This window comes from Dama dama, chromosome 11 (genome assembly GCF_033118175.1).
Source record: "Dama dama isolate Ldn47 chromosome 11, ASM3311817v1, whole genome shotgun sequence".
Lineage (NCBI taxonomy): Eukaryota > Metazoa > Chordata > Mammalia > Artiodactyla > Cervidae > Dama > Dama dama.
The window spans coordinates 12,527,609-12,543,815 of record NC_083691.1 but is presented as its reverse complement, the minus strand read 5'-3'; the positions used below and the strand labels follow the sequence as shown (position 1 = coordinate 12,543,815).

General features: G+C 37.0%; 1 protein-coding gene across 9 annotated transcripts in view; it reads left to right on the top strand.

Moving 5' to 3' along the window:
* RABGAP1 (RAB GTPase activating protein 1) overlaps positions 1–16,207 on the top strand; it is a 160,561-nt gene that overhangs the window by 64,748 nt on the left and 79,606 nt on the right. For all 9 annotated transcript variants that reach the window (XR_009694646.1, XM_061154702.1, XM_061154704.1 and 6 more), the window contains 2 exons: positions 2,393–2,486; positions 6,550–6,700. Coding sequence is in view for 8 of the 9 variants with exons in the window: in XM_061154702.1 (XP_061010685.1) it covers positions 2,393–2,486; positions 6,550–6,700 (245 nt within the window). In the remaining variant the exon portion in view is untranslated. The remainder of the gene's footprint in view (positions 1–2,392; positions 2,487–6,549; positions 6,701–16,207) is intronic.

The following is a 16,207-nucleotide window of genomic DNA, read 5'->3' as shown; positions in this document are numbered from 1 at the left end:
ACAAATGTTTTTGAAAAGTTAGCATACAATTTAGAGTCTCCTGCAGAGACAATTTAAGTCATGTTTTAAGGCTGGGAACAGTGAAATGGTTCCTGCTGTTTGAGATTGACTGTATAACTGGTTCTGGAGACTTGCAGTTTTCCTTTATGTCAACATTGCTTAAGATGCAGAGCAAATAAAAATTTACAGAACTTTCCTCTGTTTAAGACTTGGCAATGAAAAAAAAAATGCCAAAAGTTGAGAAAGATGCACCATTTACTGTGAAACCAGAGACTGTTCAAATCTCCATATTATAGATGTTAAAGGATATCTACCAGTTAAAAAGAAATGTGGGCCCAGCTAATAGCATCAGAACTGAGATGTAGTTCTAATCTATAATAGGCACAGTCTTTTTTAGTATAATTGAGGGGATTCAGAAGGCCTCTGCTGACAACAGTTAACAGGGGAGAGAGAGAGACTTAAGGGCAGGTGGCAGTCCATGGGAGGATCAAGGAACATCAGAACACAGGCTCTAAAGGAAGAAAGTGTGTCCTTTTCTGCTCCATATTGTTTCCATGGCGTGTAGTCCAACTCCTGATGTATAATAAATGATCAATAAATACTGACAAGATGAGTAGCCTTCCTAGATCCATTTCCATAATGAAAAGTTAATGACAGGAGACTGCAGCCATACCATCTTTTAATTTTGTCTAGTCCAGTATACAAACCAGGGAAATTGGTCCTGTTGTGATGTTTGCTCCCTGAAAATAAATGGCTATAGTCCTCTACAGAGCCTCCTTATCCACAGGCCGTTTGTGCTCACAGGGCAGGAAGCCAGTAGTTATAAAGGGGAGGTGTTCAGAAGCAACATTCTGAACACATCCAAACAGTAAAAGAGAATTTTGTAAGATAAGTCTTCCTAATCTCTTTAAAGGAATTATCTCTTGTAAATTTTAATACATTTTAAAATAGCTGCCATCACCCAAAGACATTGTGTTATGTTGACATTTTCAATGAGTGGAGAATTACTTAAGGCATTTAGAGTACAGGGCAACTCTGGAAAACAGTGAAGCAGAGGGACATTATCTCAGAGCCCTTGAGTCTTTCTGTTTTCCTTATTCATCTGTGGAGGTCTCACTTACATTCAGTCTGTCTTCTTCCGGAACTCACTGTGGAAACTGCTGATAATGTTCAAGACATTATAATGTAAATAAGTTTAATAATAAATATCCTGGATTTCTGAGCCTTTAAAATCAGTACTCTCAGATATACTATCACTAAAGGGATGCCAATTCATGATGTAATAATCAAGAGATGTTAAGATCCAAACGTTATTTTTTAAGATCCAAACTTTTTAAAGGCAGGTTAAACAAAAACATTTAGAAACAGCATTGATTGAACTGACATGGAAACAAGTACTGTTTCACCCAACTAGTGCAAATGTCAGTTGGTAAAACCATTTTGGGAGGCAGTTTGTCATAAGTTTCAGAATCCTTAAAAGCATGCATTTTTTAACCCAGGAAGTACCCTTCTGGGCATATACCCAATAAAAACAGTGAGATCTGTTCATCCTAATACTATTTGTAGCAAAAAGTTGAAAACTCCCGAAGTGTCCAACAAAGAAGATTAAGTAAATCTTATTTTCCCACTACTTTCATTACACTTTTTTCAATTCTCTCACATTCCATTATCATTGTCACTTTTTTCATTGTGTTTATATCTTATAATCCTTAAATTTGTATTCAGATTTACATTTCCTGATTTCTTGAACAAAGTTTGAAATGATTAATCTTGGTCCTTTTTAAAAAGTATTTTTATGCTTTCTATTAATCCATCCCAGTATAGAAAATTTAGAAAGTCATAAAAGCATAAAAGAGAAAAGAATATCATAACTCCATGAGATTTAGTTCTTATTTTAATTTTATGTGCACTTAATATTTTGCCAGATCATTATGTTAAAAAGTGTCAACACAAGTTTGGATTGTAAATGTCTTATCAAAATTTGTGCAAATACTCTCTGCTTTTCTATTTTGGAAGCTTATGCATGCGTGCCTTGTGCTTTTAAGTGTTACACATAAGATTGCTATATATTTTCATGTATGACCTTGTTTGCTGTGAAACAGGTAAGAGAACATACCGTACTTTGAGTCCTATCGTTTTATAATCATATGGCTTTTGCTTCAGTTGACATTATATAGGCATATATGAAAAGCAAGAGAATTAAAGAGTTTCAGCAACGTTTCACCTAGGGCCATTTTTACTTTTCTTGTATTTATGACTATATGCTAAGAGAGAAGTTATGAGACTGTGCTCCCAATGAAATCTTTCAAATTTGACTGTTACATTTCCAGGTCATTCTTCTGGCTAGCATAGCTACCTCTGTTATCCTTTTTGTGTGTTTTGTTTATTAAAGATAATGATGAGCCTCTCTTGAGTGGATCTGGTGATGTATCCAAAGAATGTGCAGAAAAAATTCTTGAAACATGGGGAGAACTGCTGTCTAAATGGTAAGTTGTGATAGAATAGTTCTCCTTTACACCTGCAGTTCTTATGTTATGGTTAGGGGATTCTGCCAAACATTTTTCAGTTTTGGAGCCAATAATAAAAGCCTGAGTATGAGGTTCACATTCTAGAATCTCTGTTGGTAGAGGTTTATGAGCATAGTGAAGTCATGAAGATCTGAAATCAGCTTTCAAAATATCAGAAACCTAGTAAGTTCTCATTGCTGCAGGAATATTTATGCAAACATGGAATCCATGGAGAAAATAAATAAGGAAAGAAGTCACTTATATTGAAGTGGGTAGAAACTGCCGACTGGTTAAGATAATACGCAGTAGTTAAGGCAATACACAGTAATCAGGAAAGTTTAGGAGATACTCACATGATGCATAGAACCATGATAGAGACTGCAGTGGGATTTTACCCTATCTCTGTTATACGCCTCAAGTGACAGAGCAGAATGTTATAAACATGGTATATATTTATTGCTCTACCAGTTACTAACACTTGTAAAATTCAGGAATTTCTCATCAGCTCAAGAGACAGTTTGATGACAGTGTTAAGCAATATCCTATAGATGGTCTAAAAAGAGCACACTACCTTCAGGTAATTTATTAGTGAAATCAGAGACCTGGTAAATCAGGTTGGTGAGACATTTATGCTGTTTCCTTTTCCCACTGTAGGATGCCACTATATGCTGAAAAGAGCTAAACTTGAAAGTGATCTGAGTAGTTTTCTGTTTCTGACTTTCTGGTTCTTAGGGTTATCATACCAACTCCCCGTGGACCCGTTACTTTGGAATCTGATTTTTCTCTCAAATTTTAACTGTTGAAACCTTCATTCTGTTCTTAGTAAAACTGTGTCTCAGAATTAAAGAAAAACTTCATGCCCTTAAGGGATGGGACTACAAATGGGCATTATCTGCTTCTAGCACTCTCACAAAGCTTTACACTTTTGGTAAAACACTCTCGAATTAGGAAATGTCAGATGTATACAGGAGGAGAATGCAAACCAAAGCATGGTTTGTCTTTACACAAGTGGTTTTAATAAATGACCTCTGCAGAAGCCCCTCAAGGGAATAGTTCTCATTTATTTTTTTTTTTATATTCCTTCAGCAGTCAGGAGACAAACCTGCTGATGATGCTCTCATCACAATATATTTTCAGTTCAGTGAATTTGGAGTGTTTGGACTGCTGCTGGCAGAGATTTCGTCTATATAAAAAGATTTCTGCTCTAAAATAGAAATGTAATTGAGTCTTGACATGGGTTATATAATAGTGTATGTAAAATTATTTAGATACAGCATTTAGACTCTAAATGCTCTAGATTTTATAAAATGAACCCACCAGTGTTCTATACAGTTGCTTGGAATATGTTTAGTTATCGGGCTTTGTTTATCCATTTTGTTATTCTTTTGATGAAATGATATCCTTATCTTAATCCTTCATATGTTAACTAACTTTCCATCTGTCTCACCTATCTTCAGGATGTTTATAACTTTTTTTGCTGATTTCAGTCGTGTTTTTAGAAATAATAATATAGTTTGTCTTCTTCAATTTATTTTGTCATTATTTTTTCATCATTATTATATGTGGAATCATCATCTGTTATATGTGGAATTACATGTGGAATCATCACAGTGTCATGGAATTTTAAGAGCCTGGTAGATCAGGCTTCAAGTCCTCCCTCTCCTGTTTCTAAGCTGTATGATCTTGGGCAGGTCATTTAACTCTTTAGAATCTGTCTTCATTTGCAAAATACAAGTCTGTAGAACCACCATGCAGAATTATTGTAGATTAAGAATAATAGATGTTGTAATGGTAGTTATCATAGTAAGAATAGATTTACTCTGTGCCCAGTACTGTGCTAAGTTATGTGCTCTATTTCAACTATAATAACCTTATAAAATAGTATCTATTTTTATAGATGAGGAAACTGGCCTAGAGATTAAGTCAACCATTCTAGTTAGTAAACAGCAGGCTCAGAATTTTTAACACAGTCTGGTCTGATTGCAAAACTGGTTTATTTAACTCTACATTAGATTTTAGTGTCAGTGTTTATAATAAATATACCTTTGTGTGCTAATTCTCCAAGTTCATTTTGATAAGAGTTTTAGTGGTTAAGAGAACTAATGTCAGTAATAAAATAGTTGGCAGAGTTATTATCAGTGACAAAATTATTCTGAAAATGATTTTACCAATATAAATCAAGTTTGTGTTATCAAATAATTCTAGGGTTAGTTTTTTTTTTATGAGCCAAATATAAATGTTTTAGGCTTTGTGGCCAATAGACTCTGTTGCACCTACTCACCTCTGCTGTTGCAGTGTGAAAGCAGCCATAGACAATACATAAAAAAATAAAAATGGCTTGTGTTTCAGTAAGAGTTGGTTTACAGAAACACATGGTGAGCCAGATTTGTCCCAGAGGCCATAGTGTGCCAATCCTTGGATTAGATAATAGAACTACTTTAGTCTTTTCTACTTCCAACTCTTCAACTTATGTGTGTGTGTGTGTGTGTGTGTGTGTGTGTGTGTGTGTATGTGTATTTTCCCCCCCTAAGCAAAGGCAAAACTATGCTAAACTGTCTATAGCTCTTGTATTAAGGGTGCTAGCATCATCACAGAATTAATAACTTTTAAATGTACTATGTTTCACTCTGCTGGAGTTCTGGAAGAATTTTGAGAAAAGTCTCAGACTTTCTGTACAGTATTTCGATAGTGGTCATTTTGTACCAGTAAAGTGAAGTCGCTCAGTCGTGTCCAACTCTTTGCGACTCCATGGATGGTAGCCTACCAGGCTCCTCTGTCCATGGGATTTTCCAGGTAAGGGTACTGTAGTGGGTTGCCATTTCCTTCTCCAGGAGATCTTCCTGACCCAGGGATCGAACCCACATCTCCTGCATTGTAGGCAGACGCTTTACCATCTGAGCCACCGGGGAAGTCCTGGTAACTTGAGCTTAAATCTGATAGCCACAGAATTTCCTCCATGTTAGAATCCCGCTTTATTGACTCAGTAATGGTGGCTCTCAAATCACAAAGCAACTGTGATGTAACAGCATTCATTGAGCTTGAGTCTACCTCAGTCTCTTAATCAACTTCCCTGAACTTCTTTCTCCACCTGTAGAACTGGAGATACTATCACATACCTCAAATGGTTGTTGTGAGGATCAAGTAAAATTAAATGCAAAAGCACTTTGTAAATTAATACCAACACTTCTAAAAATTCTTTTTCAAGGTGTTTTATTTCCCCCAGTAAAAGTATTTTAGGGAATTCCCTGGCGGTCCAGTGATTAGGACTTTGGGCTTCCACTGCAGGGGGCAATGGATTTGATTCCTGGTCTGGTAACTCCTGCCTGGAGAATTCCATGAACAGAAGAGCCCATCAGGCTGCAGTCCACAAGGTCACAAAGAGTTGGACACGACTGAGTGACTTTCATCATCATCTGAGAAATAAGATCCATGATGCAGCCCCCCACCAAAGAGATGTCTTATTCCCCCCATTTTGTAGATGAAATAAATGAAGCTCCAATTCTTTAGTAACTTGTTTTGATAATATAATAGTACAGTAGAAACATTTTTATCCGTCATAGTTATTCAAAAAATTTACTTAAAGCAGAGCACCATAAAAACTGCTGAAAGCATTTATTTTTATATTTATTCTTACTTAGAACAAATGTTTAGCTAGAACATAAAAATACACAGTTTACTTATCAATTTTGATGCAGAGCCGAGCTCTTATCTTTAGCTATGTGTCCACTAATGAGAATTTTGCTTTGTTTTTCTTGCACAAGCCACAACCATAAAGCTATAGTTTCCAGTTCTGATTTTTATTTTTATTTTTTTAAATTAGACCAATAATTTAGAGATACAGAAGAAGTCGTCTGACTTCAGAATTTTTTTCTCCAGTCAATCTTGTACAGTTATATTGGCCACGTCTAGTTCAGCGGCTTTTTTTCTTTATTGATGTTTTTTATTACGTCTTTATATATCATTTAGTTTAGCTTTCCTAAAAGTAATGCACTTTTAAAAACTCTGTCTTTCATGCACTTACAGCTTATGGCTTTCTCTTTAGGCATCTCAACTTGAGCGTGAGGCCAAAGCAGTTGTCATCCTTAGTAAGAAGCGGTGTTCCTGAAGCTCTTAGAGGAGAAGTCTGGCAACTTCTAGCAGGTTGTCACAACAACGACCACCTGGTAGAAAAATACCGAATTCTCATCACTAAGGTAAGAGGACGATAATTCAGCTTCAGCATTAGTTCTTTTAGAATTCTATTATTAAAAGATCATTGTGTCTTATTCACTTACCAAGATTTTATGTAATTCCTTTAACTAACGTAATAGATCTTTCAGACTTCTGGCTCATAGTTCCAGTGTTGGCACAGAGGAGAAGGCATAGGTTTTCTTCCTTCCTTTTCACCTCAGAGGCGAACGGTGGCCTCTGCCCTTTGTGTATAGGCCAGTTGTGCTGTGCTATGTGTAAAACCTTTCCTTTGTTTATTTTAATCCCTTTTACACTTTGCAGAAATGTGCTCTTTATAAGTAAAGGCCTAGTCCTATTTTGTTTGTTTCTTTTTTTACAGTTGGAAGAGCATGGTTCTATCATCTTAAACCATATTCCCTTTTAGTTCATTCCTCTAAATTAAATTCTCAGTTTTTATAGTATTCCCTTCTCAAGTTGATGAATTCCTCAAGGTTTTGCAAGTGAAGCAATGCAAATATTCTTTGTAGAAGCATGCAAAAATTTAATTTTCTGCCAGGTCAGGCAGTGCTTGTGCCTTTTGCACCCATGTTACTGGTTTTAAGCTTTGCTTTTGTTTTCTAAAATTCTTGAAATCTTCATCTTTAGGAAGCACTTTCTTTGATGGTATACAAATTTCAAACCTGAGTTATGAGTGAACTGCTCAGAACTCTCAGTAATATATGAGAATTTTTCAATGTGACAAAGTAGTAGGACTTCTTTTAAAAAATATTAAAACCTTACGAGAAGTGAGTAATACTGCTATAAAACAACTGGGTTGTTTTTTTTTTTTAAATCTTGTAGGTAAGGATAGAATTCGAACATGAAGTCAGATCTATCCTCACCAGAAAAATGACTTTTATTTGCTCAAAATATTTTTCCTCAAGAACTAATGTTCTGATTCCCTTTCTTGTGTCAATGTAATTGTTTAACCTGCCATATTGAGTGATTATTACAATCACAGTGTTGGAGCTATGAAGTCAAGCAAAAGTAGTTAATATAAGTCATGTGGTAATCTGGAAGAGCACAGTAGAAACCATCAAAAGGAGTGATTAATTCCACATGGGGAGATAGGAAGAGTGTTTATCAGGAATATAATGTTTAAGGTGGGTTTCAGAAAAGACCTTACCAGGCATGAAAGAATGGCAGAGTGTTGTACTCAAAGTATCATTGGAAACTTGGAAGAACAGGGTATGTAATGTGTGTGACTAGCAAAGGTACAGCTAGTTCATTTTTTTCTTTTATTTGCAAGTCCTGTTAGGTAATTGTAACATTTTGAAGTCCTTCGAAATGTTCGGTCAAAAATTATTTCTTAAGTGTTTTTGGTGTATCTGCTCATAGAGATAATTTAAAGACATGGAATATTCTCTTTTTGTGGTTCCATGAAAATGGTGATAACCTGTTTCTCAAAGAACCTGGTAGTTAGATGGTTTGTTAAAAGATCAGCTATTAACAATATCTGATACATTTGATTAATGTTTTATATATGCTGGTATCATGTGCTTTATATTTCACAGTAAACTTACTGTCATGTGGATGGTTAGAGCCTAAAAAGCTTTCTAAAAGATGTATATTAAATTGCTGACGTGTAATCAGAATATACAAGTTATTTAACCATCATAATATTGGTTGATGCTGTTTTGTTTTATTCTATATTGTTACGTAGCTTAGATATAAGATATATATTGGCTGTATCTATAAAACTAGGTTTTTCTGTCTTCCTAGAAATAGTTATCACTGTAATTGACTTTTAAAATTTACTCTGATTTTTTTTTGAGTCGTAAAACTGCATATTTTTACATTTATTTCTGCAGCAAGCTGTGATTTACATAGGTTAAAATACACAAATTTACAGCTCGATGACATTTTACATATTAATACACTGCTCTGATCACTACCAAAAGGAAAAATATGTCCATCACTCCAAAAAGTTATTTTTGGAGTCTAGTTGTAACCACCCCTACTCCACCCCTGAAAAACCAATACTGTGTTCTGACTTCTCTGTCCCTAGATTAGTTTTGATAGTTCTTGAACTTCATTTAAAAACAATGATACAGTCGTGTAGCATGTACTTATTTTTATCTGACTTTTCCTGCTCATCCATTTTAAGAGTGTGTCAGTATTTTTTTTTCTTTTTTAAGATTTTTAAAAATTCGTTTTTGGCTGCAGTGGGTCTTCATTGCTGCATGTAGGCTTTCTCTAGTTGTGGTGAGTAGGGCTACTCTTCTGGTTGCGGTGCTTGGGCTTGTCATTGGGATGGCTTCTTGTTGTGGAGCATGGGCTCTAGAGCACAGGCTCAGTAGTTGTGGCCCACGGGCTTAATTGGTCCGAGACACGTGGGATTTTCCCGGACCAGGAATCGAACCCATGTCCTCTGCACTGACAGGCAGATTCTTAACCACTGGACCACCAGGGAAGTCCCAGTAGTTCGTTTTTTATTCGTTTTCATTTTTTTGGTTGCTGCAAACATTCCATTGTATGAATAAATCACACTTTAAAAAATCTATTCTGGTATTATAGATGTTTTGTTTCTTGTTTTAGCTTTTATAAAGTTGCTGTGAACATTCTTGCATATAACAGGTGCTATGATCTGAAGGTGTCCTTTAAAATTCATGTTGGAACTTAACCATTATACCAAGGTGATAGTGAAAAAGTAGGGCCTTCAGGAGGTAACTCGATCGAGAGGGCAGAATCCTCATGCTAGGGTTAGCACCCTTATAAAAGAAGGGAAATAAATCAAGGGAAAGCTCTCTCCTCACCTTCCACCATGTGAGGACACAACTAGAAGCTGGCTGTGTGCCACCCAAAAGGGAGCCTTCACCTGAGCCCAATTGTGTGGCACCCTGATCTTCGACTTCTAGCCTCCAGAATGGTGAACAATAAAATTCTGCTGTTCATAAGCCATCCATTCTGTGGTATTTTGTTATAGAAACCCAGATAGACTAAATCAGTGCAATTTTTTATTCAGTCATTCTCCTATTGCTGCTTCTAAGTCGCTTCAGTCATGTCTGACTCTGTGCGACCCCATAGACGGCAGCCCACCAGGCTCCTCCGTCCTTGGGATTCTCTAGGCAAGAGCACTGGAGTGGGTTGCCATTTCCTTCTCCAATGCATGCATGCATGCTAAGTCTCTTCAGTCGTGTCCGACTCTGTGTGACCCTATGGACAGCAGCCCACCAGGCTCCTCTGTCCACGGGATTCTCTAGGCGAGAATACAGGAGTGGGCTGCCGTTGCCTTCTCCACATTCTCCTATTGGTAGGCATTTGTTTTGTTTCCAGTTTTCAGTCTCTAAATGATGTTTACTAAACGACTTTACACATGGTCCAAATCTTTGACTTTTATGGAATAGTCTCAGTAGTGTGGTTACTGGATCAGAGGGTAATATGCTTTTTAAACTTGCTATTTAATTTTTGTATTTAATTTACTTACATACAGCTTGCTTCTCTGAAAGACTTTGGCAGTTCACAGTTCCACCAGCAATGTAGAAAAGTGGCTATTAACCCATATCCCAGACAGTATTTGGTATCACTATAATTTTTGCTGTCAGTGGATGTAAATGATGCCATTATGTCTTTAGTTTGCAGTTCCCTGACTACAAGTAAATTTGAGTGATTTGCTCTTCCATGAATAATCAGTTTGTAGTCTTTGTATATTTTTCTATTAATTGTAAGATGTCAGTTTGTAAGTACTTTATATGATTATATTCTTTGTAACTTAATTATACTTTTCTAGAATTTTAGATTTATATTGACTTTATAGTTTTATGCCATACAAAGCATTTTCAATTTTTATGTAGAAAATTGCATCTTGGTTGAGGTTTATCCCACCTCGAGATTTTGTAAATGTACTTTCAGCAGCATTTCCTTGTGAGATTTTTATTGTATGTGTTACATTTGTACATCTTTAATCCATCTGGAATTTATTTTTGTACATGGCATATGATAGCGGTCCAATTTTACTTTCTCCCAGATGGCTAGCCAGTTGTGCTACTTCCATTTTCCTACCATCTTTGTTCTTAAATTCTCATGTATGCTGGGATTGATTTCTAGCTTGTTCAATTTGATGTTTGTGTCTTCCTATACTAGTACTGTTTTGGTTTTGGTTAAAGAGACTTTGAGTTACGTTCTATTATCTGGTAAAGCAAGTCTTTTTCTTCATTGTTCCCCAATACATATTTTTCTTATCTATTTTTGCATATGTAACTTTCCATATAAACTTTTAAAGTCATTTTCTCCAGTCTCACCATCATCCTGTAAGGTTATATAAGGATTCTAGTTTGAATTATGTTTAATTTATATATTAATTTAGGTTACAAGTTACATTGTTATAATATCTTTACATCTGGGAATATAGTATGTCTTTCCATTTGCCCAGATCTTATGTTTGTTAAGACTTTAGAGTTGCTTTCATATATGTTTTATTCCTCTTTAGTTAAATTTATTCCTAAGAATTACCTTAGAGTGTTCATGCTATACCAAATGGAATCTTTTTTTTTTTTCTGATTTCCATTTCTAAATAGCTAATTGCTACAATAGACAATAGGCTTTTTAAAAATTCTCTATCCATGTGCTTCTTGATATTTTGATTACTCCTCTTTATACCTGTTTATACTAGCATCCTTTGAGATTTTCAGATATATGATAGCAAAAACAGTTTCACTTCTTTTTTCACTGTTTATGCAGGTTACTAAATTTTCCTGTTTTTATATTTGATAGAAGCATTAAGACAGTGTTTAATGATGATGGTGATAAGTAGCATCACTAATGAGTTCCTGATTTTAATTAAAATCATCTTAGTTTTTCAGACTTCTGAAAAGCATGCTATTCAGTTGGGTTCCCCTTTTTTTTTTTTCTGTAAATACTTCTTATTTGACTTAAGTGATTTTATTCCATCTAGAGTTTGCTTTTTTTAATTAGGAATGTCTACTGAATTATCTACCAGGCTTCCCTGGTGGCTCAGATGGTAACAAATCTGCCTGCAATGCAGGCGACCCAGGTTCCATCCCAGGGTCGAGAATACCCCCTGGAGAAGGAAATGGCTACCCACTCCAGTATTCTTGCCTGGAGAATCCCATGAACGTAGGAGCCTGGAAGGCTGCAGTCCACGGGGTCGCAAAGAGTCGAAGAAGACTGCTTGACTAACACACACACTGAAATTTCATGAAGGAATTTTTCAGCACTTAAATGATCTTTAATTTGTTGATGAAGTAGATACATTATCAACATATAATAGACTTCTTGATATTGAACTACCTTTGGCGCATGGAATAAATTTCTGTAGACCAAATACTCCTGGATTCTTTGTTTTCTTTTCCTACTGGTCTTGACAGAGGGTTTCTCAACCATAGAGTCTAGTTAGAACTTATCAGACACGGGGAGGAAGCTAGTAAATAATCCACAGGGACTCCTATGGCCTCTCTTACTCCCAACTGTAAGATTTACAGCTCCTTGGTTCTGATAAATCAAATAAATTGGAGTTTAGAATGGAAGAAAAATAGGGCATTTTCTGGTTTCCAACTTCCAGAATATCCTCTGGTCCTTCTTTCTTTTGGTTATTTTTCACCTTTTATATCAATGACTCTATTTTGTTTTGCTTAGTACCAACCAGAAATTTACATCAAAAGGCTGCCTTAAAGGATTCTTTTAATACGGGAATAATGAAGTAGCAACCTATTCTGATGTTTCTCTTTCCTTCCATAAGTCAGCTTTGTCTTCTCTGAAGCCAGTTTGCATTGTTTTCTCTAGTTATTTTAGTGGCAAACATCAGTGTTAAGAGTGTTTTGCTGTGAATTTCAGGCTTTTATCCAGAACCTAAACTATTAGTAAGCCCAGATAATCAATATTTACGTTTCTGATTGTCCAAAGGAAGCCTTAGGACATTTTACCAGTCTGGAAAATTTTAATTTGAATATCTAGTTTTAATTTCATTATTTTGCAGATTGTTTTCATTAAAAATCTTTCTAGTGGTTTTGATAATAGTTAAGGATTCAATAAGGTTTAATGAAGAGAACCTCCTGTTGATACTAAACAAAAAGGGTACAAGTTAGCAAATAAAGCACTGGCCATGAAGTTCGGAAGCCTAAGTACTAGTGTCAGCTCTGCCACTGGCTTATGTGAACTCAAGTGAAGTTTTGCACTTGTGACTATTAATTTCCTTTTTCTGTAAAATGAAGTTGCTAAAGTAAATGGTTGAGCTTCTTTTAAGCTTTAACATTCTGAAAAAATGAAATAGCATGTTTGAGACCTGCTCCCAAAATAGCCTATGATTCTACTGTTTCACAATTCAATACCCTTGCTATCTGATTTTGTAAGAAAATAGATTGTCGGTGGACTTTTAGAACTTTATTATCTGTTCCCATATAGCAGTTCCAGTAGTAGGTCTGCTGTAGATTTGAATGTTCGTATCTCCCCAAAGTTCATATATTGAAATCCCTAATTATCCCCCACCCCCAACAATGCGATGGTGTTTGGAGGTGGGACCTTTGAGAGGAAATAGATCAAGGAGGTATAGCCCACATGAATGGGATTAGTATCCTTATAAAAAAAAGACCCTAGAAAGCTCCCTTGCCCCTTCTGCCCTGTGAGGGCACAGTGTAAGATATCTTTGGGTTTTCACCAGACACCACCTTGATCTTGGACTTTCTAGTCTCCAGAATAATGAGAAATAAATTTGTTGTTTGCAAGCAATTCAGCCTGTTGCATTTTTGTTACATTCTAATGGTCTAAGATACTGTTCCTTTAAATTGTTCTTTGTGAAAATAATTGTTAAGTCTCCATATCCCATCTTGGTAAATTCATGTACCTTCTTGAGTTTCTGTAAGTCGTATCGGTCCAGTCAGTTTTCAGGATCTTTTTATATTATGAGACTAAAAATATAATTAAGTTTGGTATGCATCAACCTAATAATTATTAGTGAATTAAGTTGTTGTCATACTAGAATTTTACTTGAAAGGTCTTCCCATCCAGAAACAGAATTGCCTGTTGTATTGTAGGTATTTCTCATTCAGTCAGTCAGAAATGCCTTTGAAAGCCTGCTGTGTGCCAACCCATGTGTTATGATCTTACAGATATATCTGTGAATAAAATGTACCTGTTCTCTGGTTTGGGGGAATCTACAATCTAAAGTAGACAGTTAACTAACCAATTGCAATAAAGTTGCATGACGGTTATAGATAAAAAAGTACATATTGTTGGGCAGCAAGTGACAAGAACTTTTCATCTAAGAGCTCAAAAAGGTCTCTTGTTCATAAATTATCAAGTTAGGGTGATTATTGGGGTAGGATAGGAGGACTGCATGTCATGTGTGGTGTTAAAAGTTAAAAGCATGTTCTCAAGGATGAGAAGGAGCTTGGCAATTTCATAGTGTATGAAAGTAGGTGGGTAGGAGCCAGATCTTAAAAAGCTTAAATAAGGTATATTTAATACCTCAGGCAATAGGAAGTCATTTAAGCATTTTAAGAGGCAAATCACATATGCAGGTTTGGAATGCAGTATGCAGAGTGATTTAGTGTGTCCATCTAAAGGTAGATTGTCTTGATTCAAATCCTAGTTCTATATTTAGGCCATTGACATTGGGCAGTTTATTTTTAGCATTAAACTTCTGTTTCCTGTGTATGGTATAATAATAGTATCTTATTTGTTGAGTTGTTAGTTTTATGTACTTAGTGCGTGAAAACACTTAATACGGTTCATAGCCCCTGGTAAGTATAATCAATCTGATTTCAGTATTGACCATCTGGTGATGTCCATGTGTAGAGTCCTCTCTTGTGTTGTTGGAAGAGGGTGTTTGCTATGACCAATGCATTCTGTTGGCAAAACTGTTAGTCTTTGACCTGCTTCGTTTTGTACTCAAAGACCAAATTTGCCTGTTTCTCCAGGTAGCTAGCTCTTGACTTCCCATTTTTGCATTCCAGTCCCCTATAACAAAGAGGACATCATTTTTGGGTGTTAGTTCTACAAGGTCCTATAGGTCTTTATAGAACCGTTCAACTTCAATTTCTTCAGCATTACTGGTCGGGGCATAGATTACTGTGATATTGAATGGTTTGCCTTGGAAACAAACAGAGATCATTCTGTTGTTTTTGAGATTGTATCCGAGTACTGCATTTTGGACTCTTTTGTTGACTATGATGGCTACTCCATTTCTTCTAAGGGATTCTTGCCCACAGTAGTAGATATTATGGTTATCTTGAGTTAAATTCACCCATTCCAGTCCATTTTAGTTCGCTGATTCCTAAAATGTCGATATTCACCCTTGCCATCTTCTGTTTGACCACTTCCAATTTGCCTTGAGCGTTCATGAATTTAACATTCCAGGTTCCTATGGAGTATTGTTCTTTACAGCATCGGACTTTACTTCCATCACTCGTCACATCCACAATTGGGTGGTGTTTTTGCTTTGACTCTGTCTCTTCGTTCTTTCTGGAGTTATTTCTCCACTGATCTCCGGTAGCATATTGGGCACCTACCGACCTGGGGAGTGCATCTTTCAGTGTCATACCTTTTTGCCTTTTCATACTGCTCATGGGGTTCTCAAGACAAGAATACTGAAGTGGTCTGCCATTCCCTTCTCCAGTGGACCACGTTTTGTCAGAACTCTCCACCATGACCCATCCGTCTTGGGTGGCCCTACACAGCATGGCTCATAGTTTCATTGAGCTAAACAAGGCTGTGGTCCATGTGATCAGTTTGGTTAGTTTTCTGTGATTGTGGTTTTCATTCTGTCTGCCCTCTGATAGATAAGGATAAGAGGCTTATGGAAGCTTCCTGATGGGAGAGACTGACTGAGGGGGAAACTGGGTCTTGTTCTGATGGGTGGGGCCACATTCAGTAAATCTTTAATCCACAATTTTCTGTTGATGGGCGGGGATGTGTTCCCTCCTTGTTGCTTGACCTGAGGCCAAACTAGGGTGGAGGTAATGAAGGTAATGGTGACCTCCTTCAAAAGGTCCCATGCAGGCACTGCTGCCCTCAGTGACCTGTAGCGGGCCACCGCCAACCCGAGACTCCTGGACACTCACAGGCAAGTCTGGCTCGGTTTCTTGTGGAGTCACTGTTCCTTTCTCCTGAGCCCTGGTGCACACAAGGTTTTTTTTTTTATGCCCTCCCAAGTCTGTTTCCCCAGTCCTGTGTAAGTTCTGGTGGTTCTATGGTGGGGTTAATGGCGACCTCCTCCAAGAGGGCTTATGCCATACCCGGGTCTGCTGTACCCAGAGCCCCTGCCCCTGCGGGAGGCCACTACTGACCCATGCCTCTACAGGAGACACTCAGACACAGTTCTGGCTCAGTCTCTGTGGATTGCTCATGGCTTTTGTGCCCTTCCCAGGTCTGAGCAGCTCAGGTGACCAGGTGCTTGGCGAGTGCACTGTCATAGGTGGGCCATGCATCTTAATCACCTCCTTGGTCCCAGCTGCTCGGTTTCCCGGGGTACCCTGTGAGAGCACCATTTCAGGTATGCTGATCTCTGGAAAGCTGATCTCGGGCTGCGACCCTCC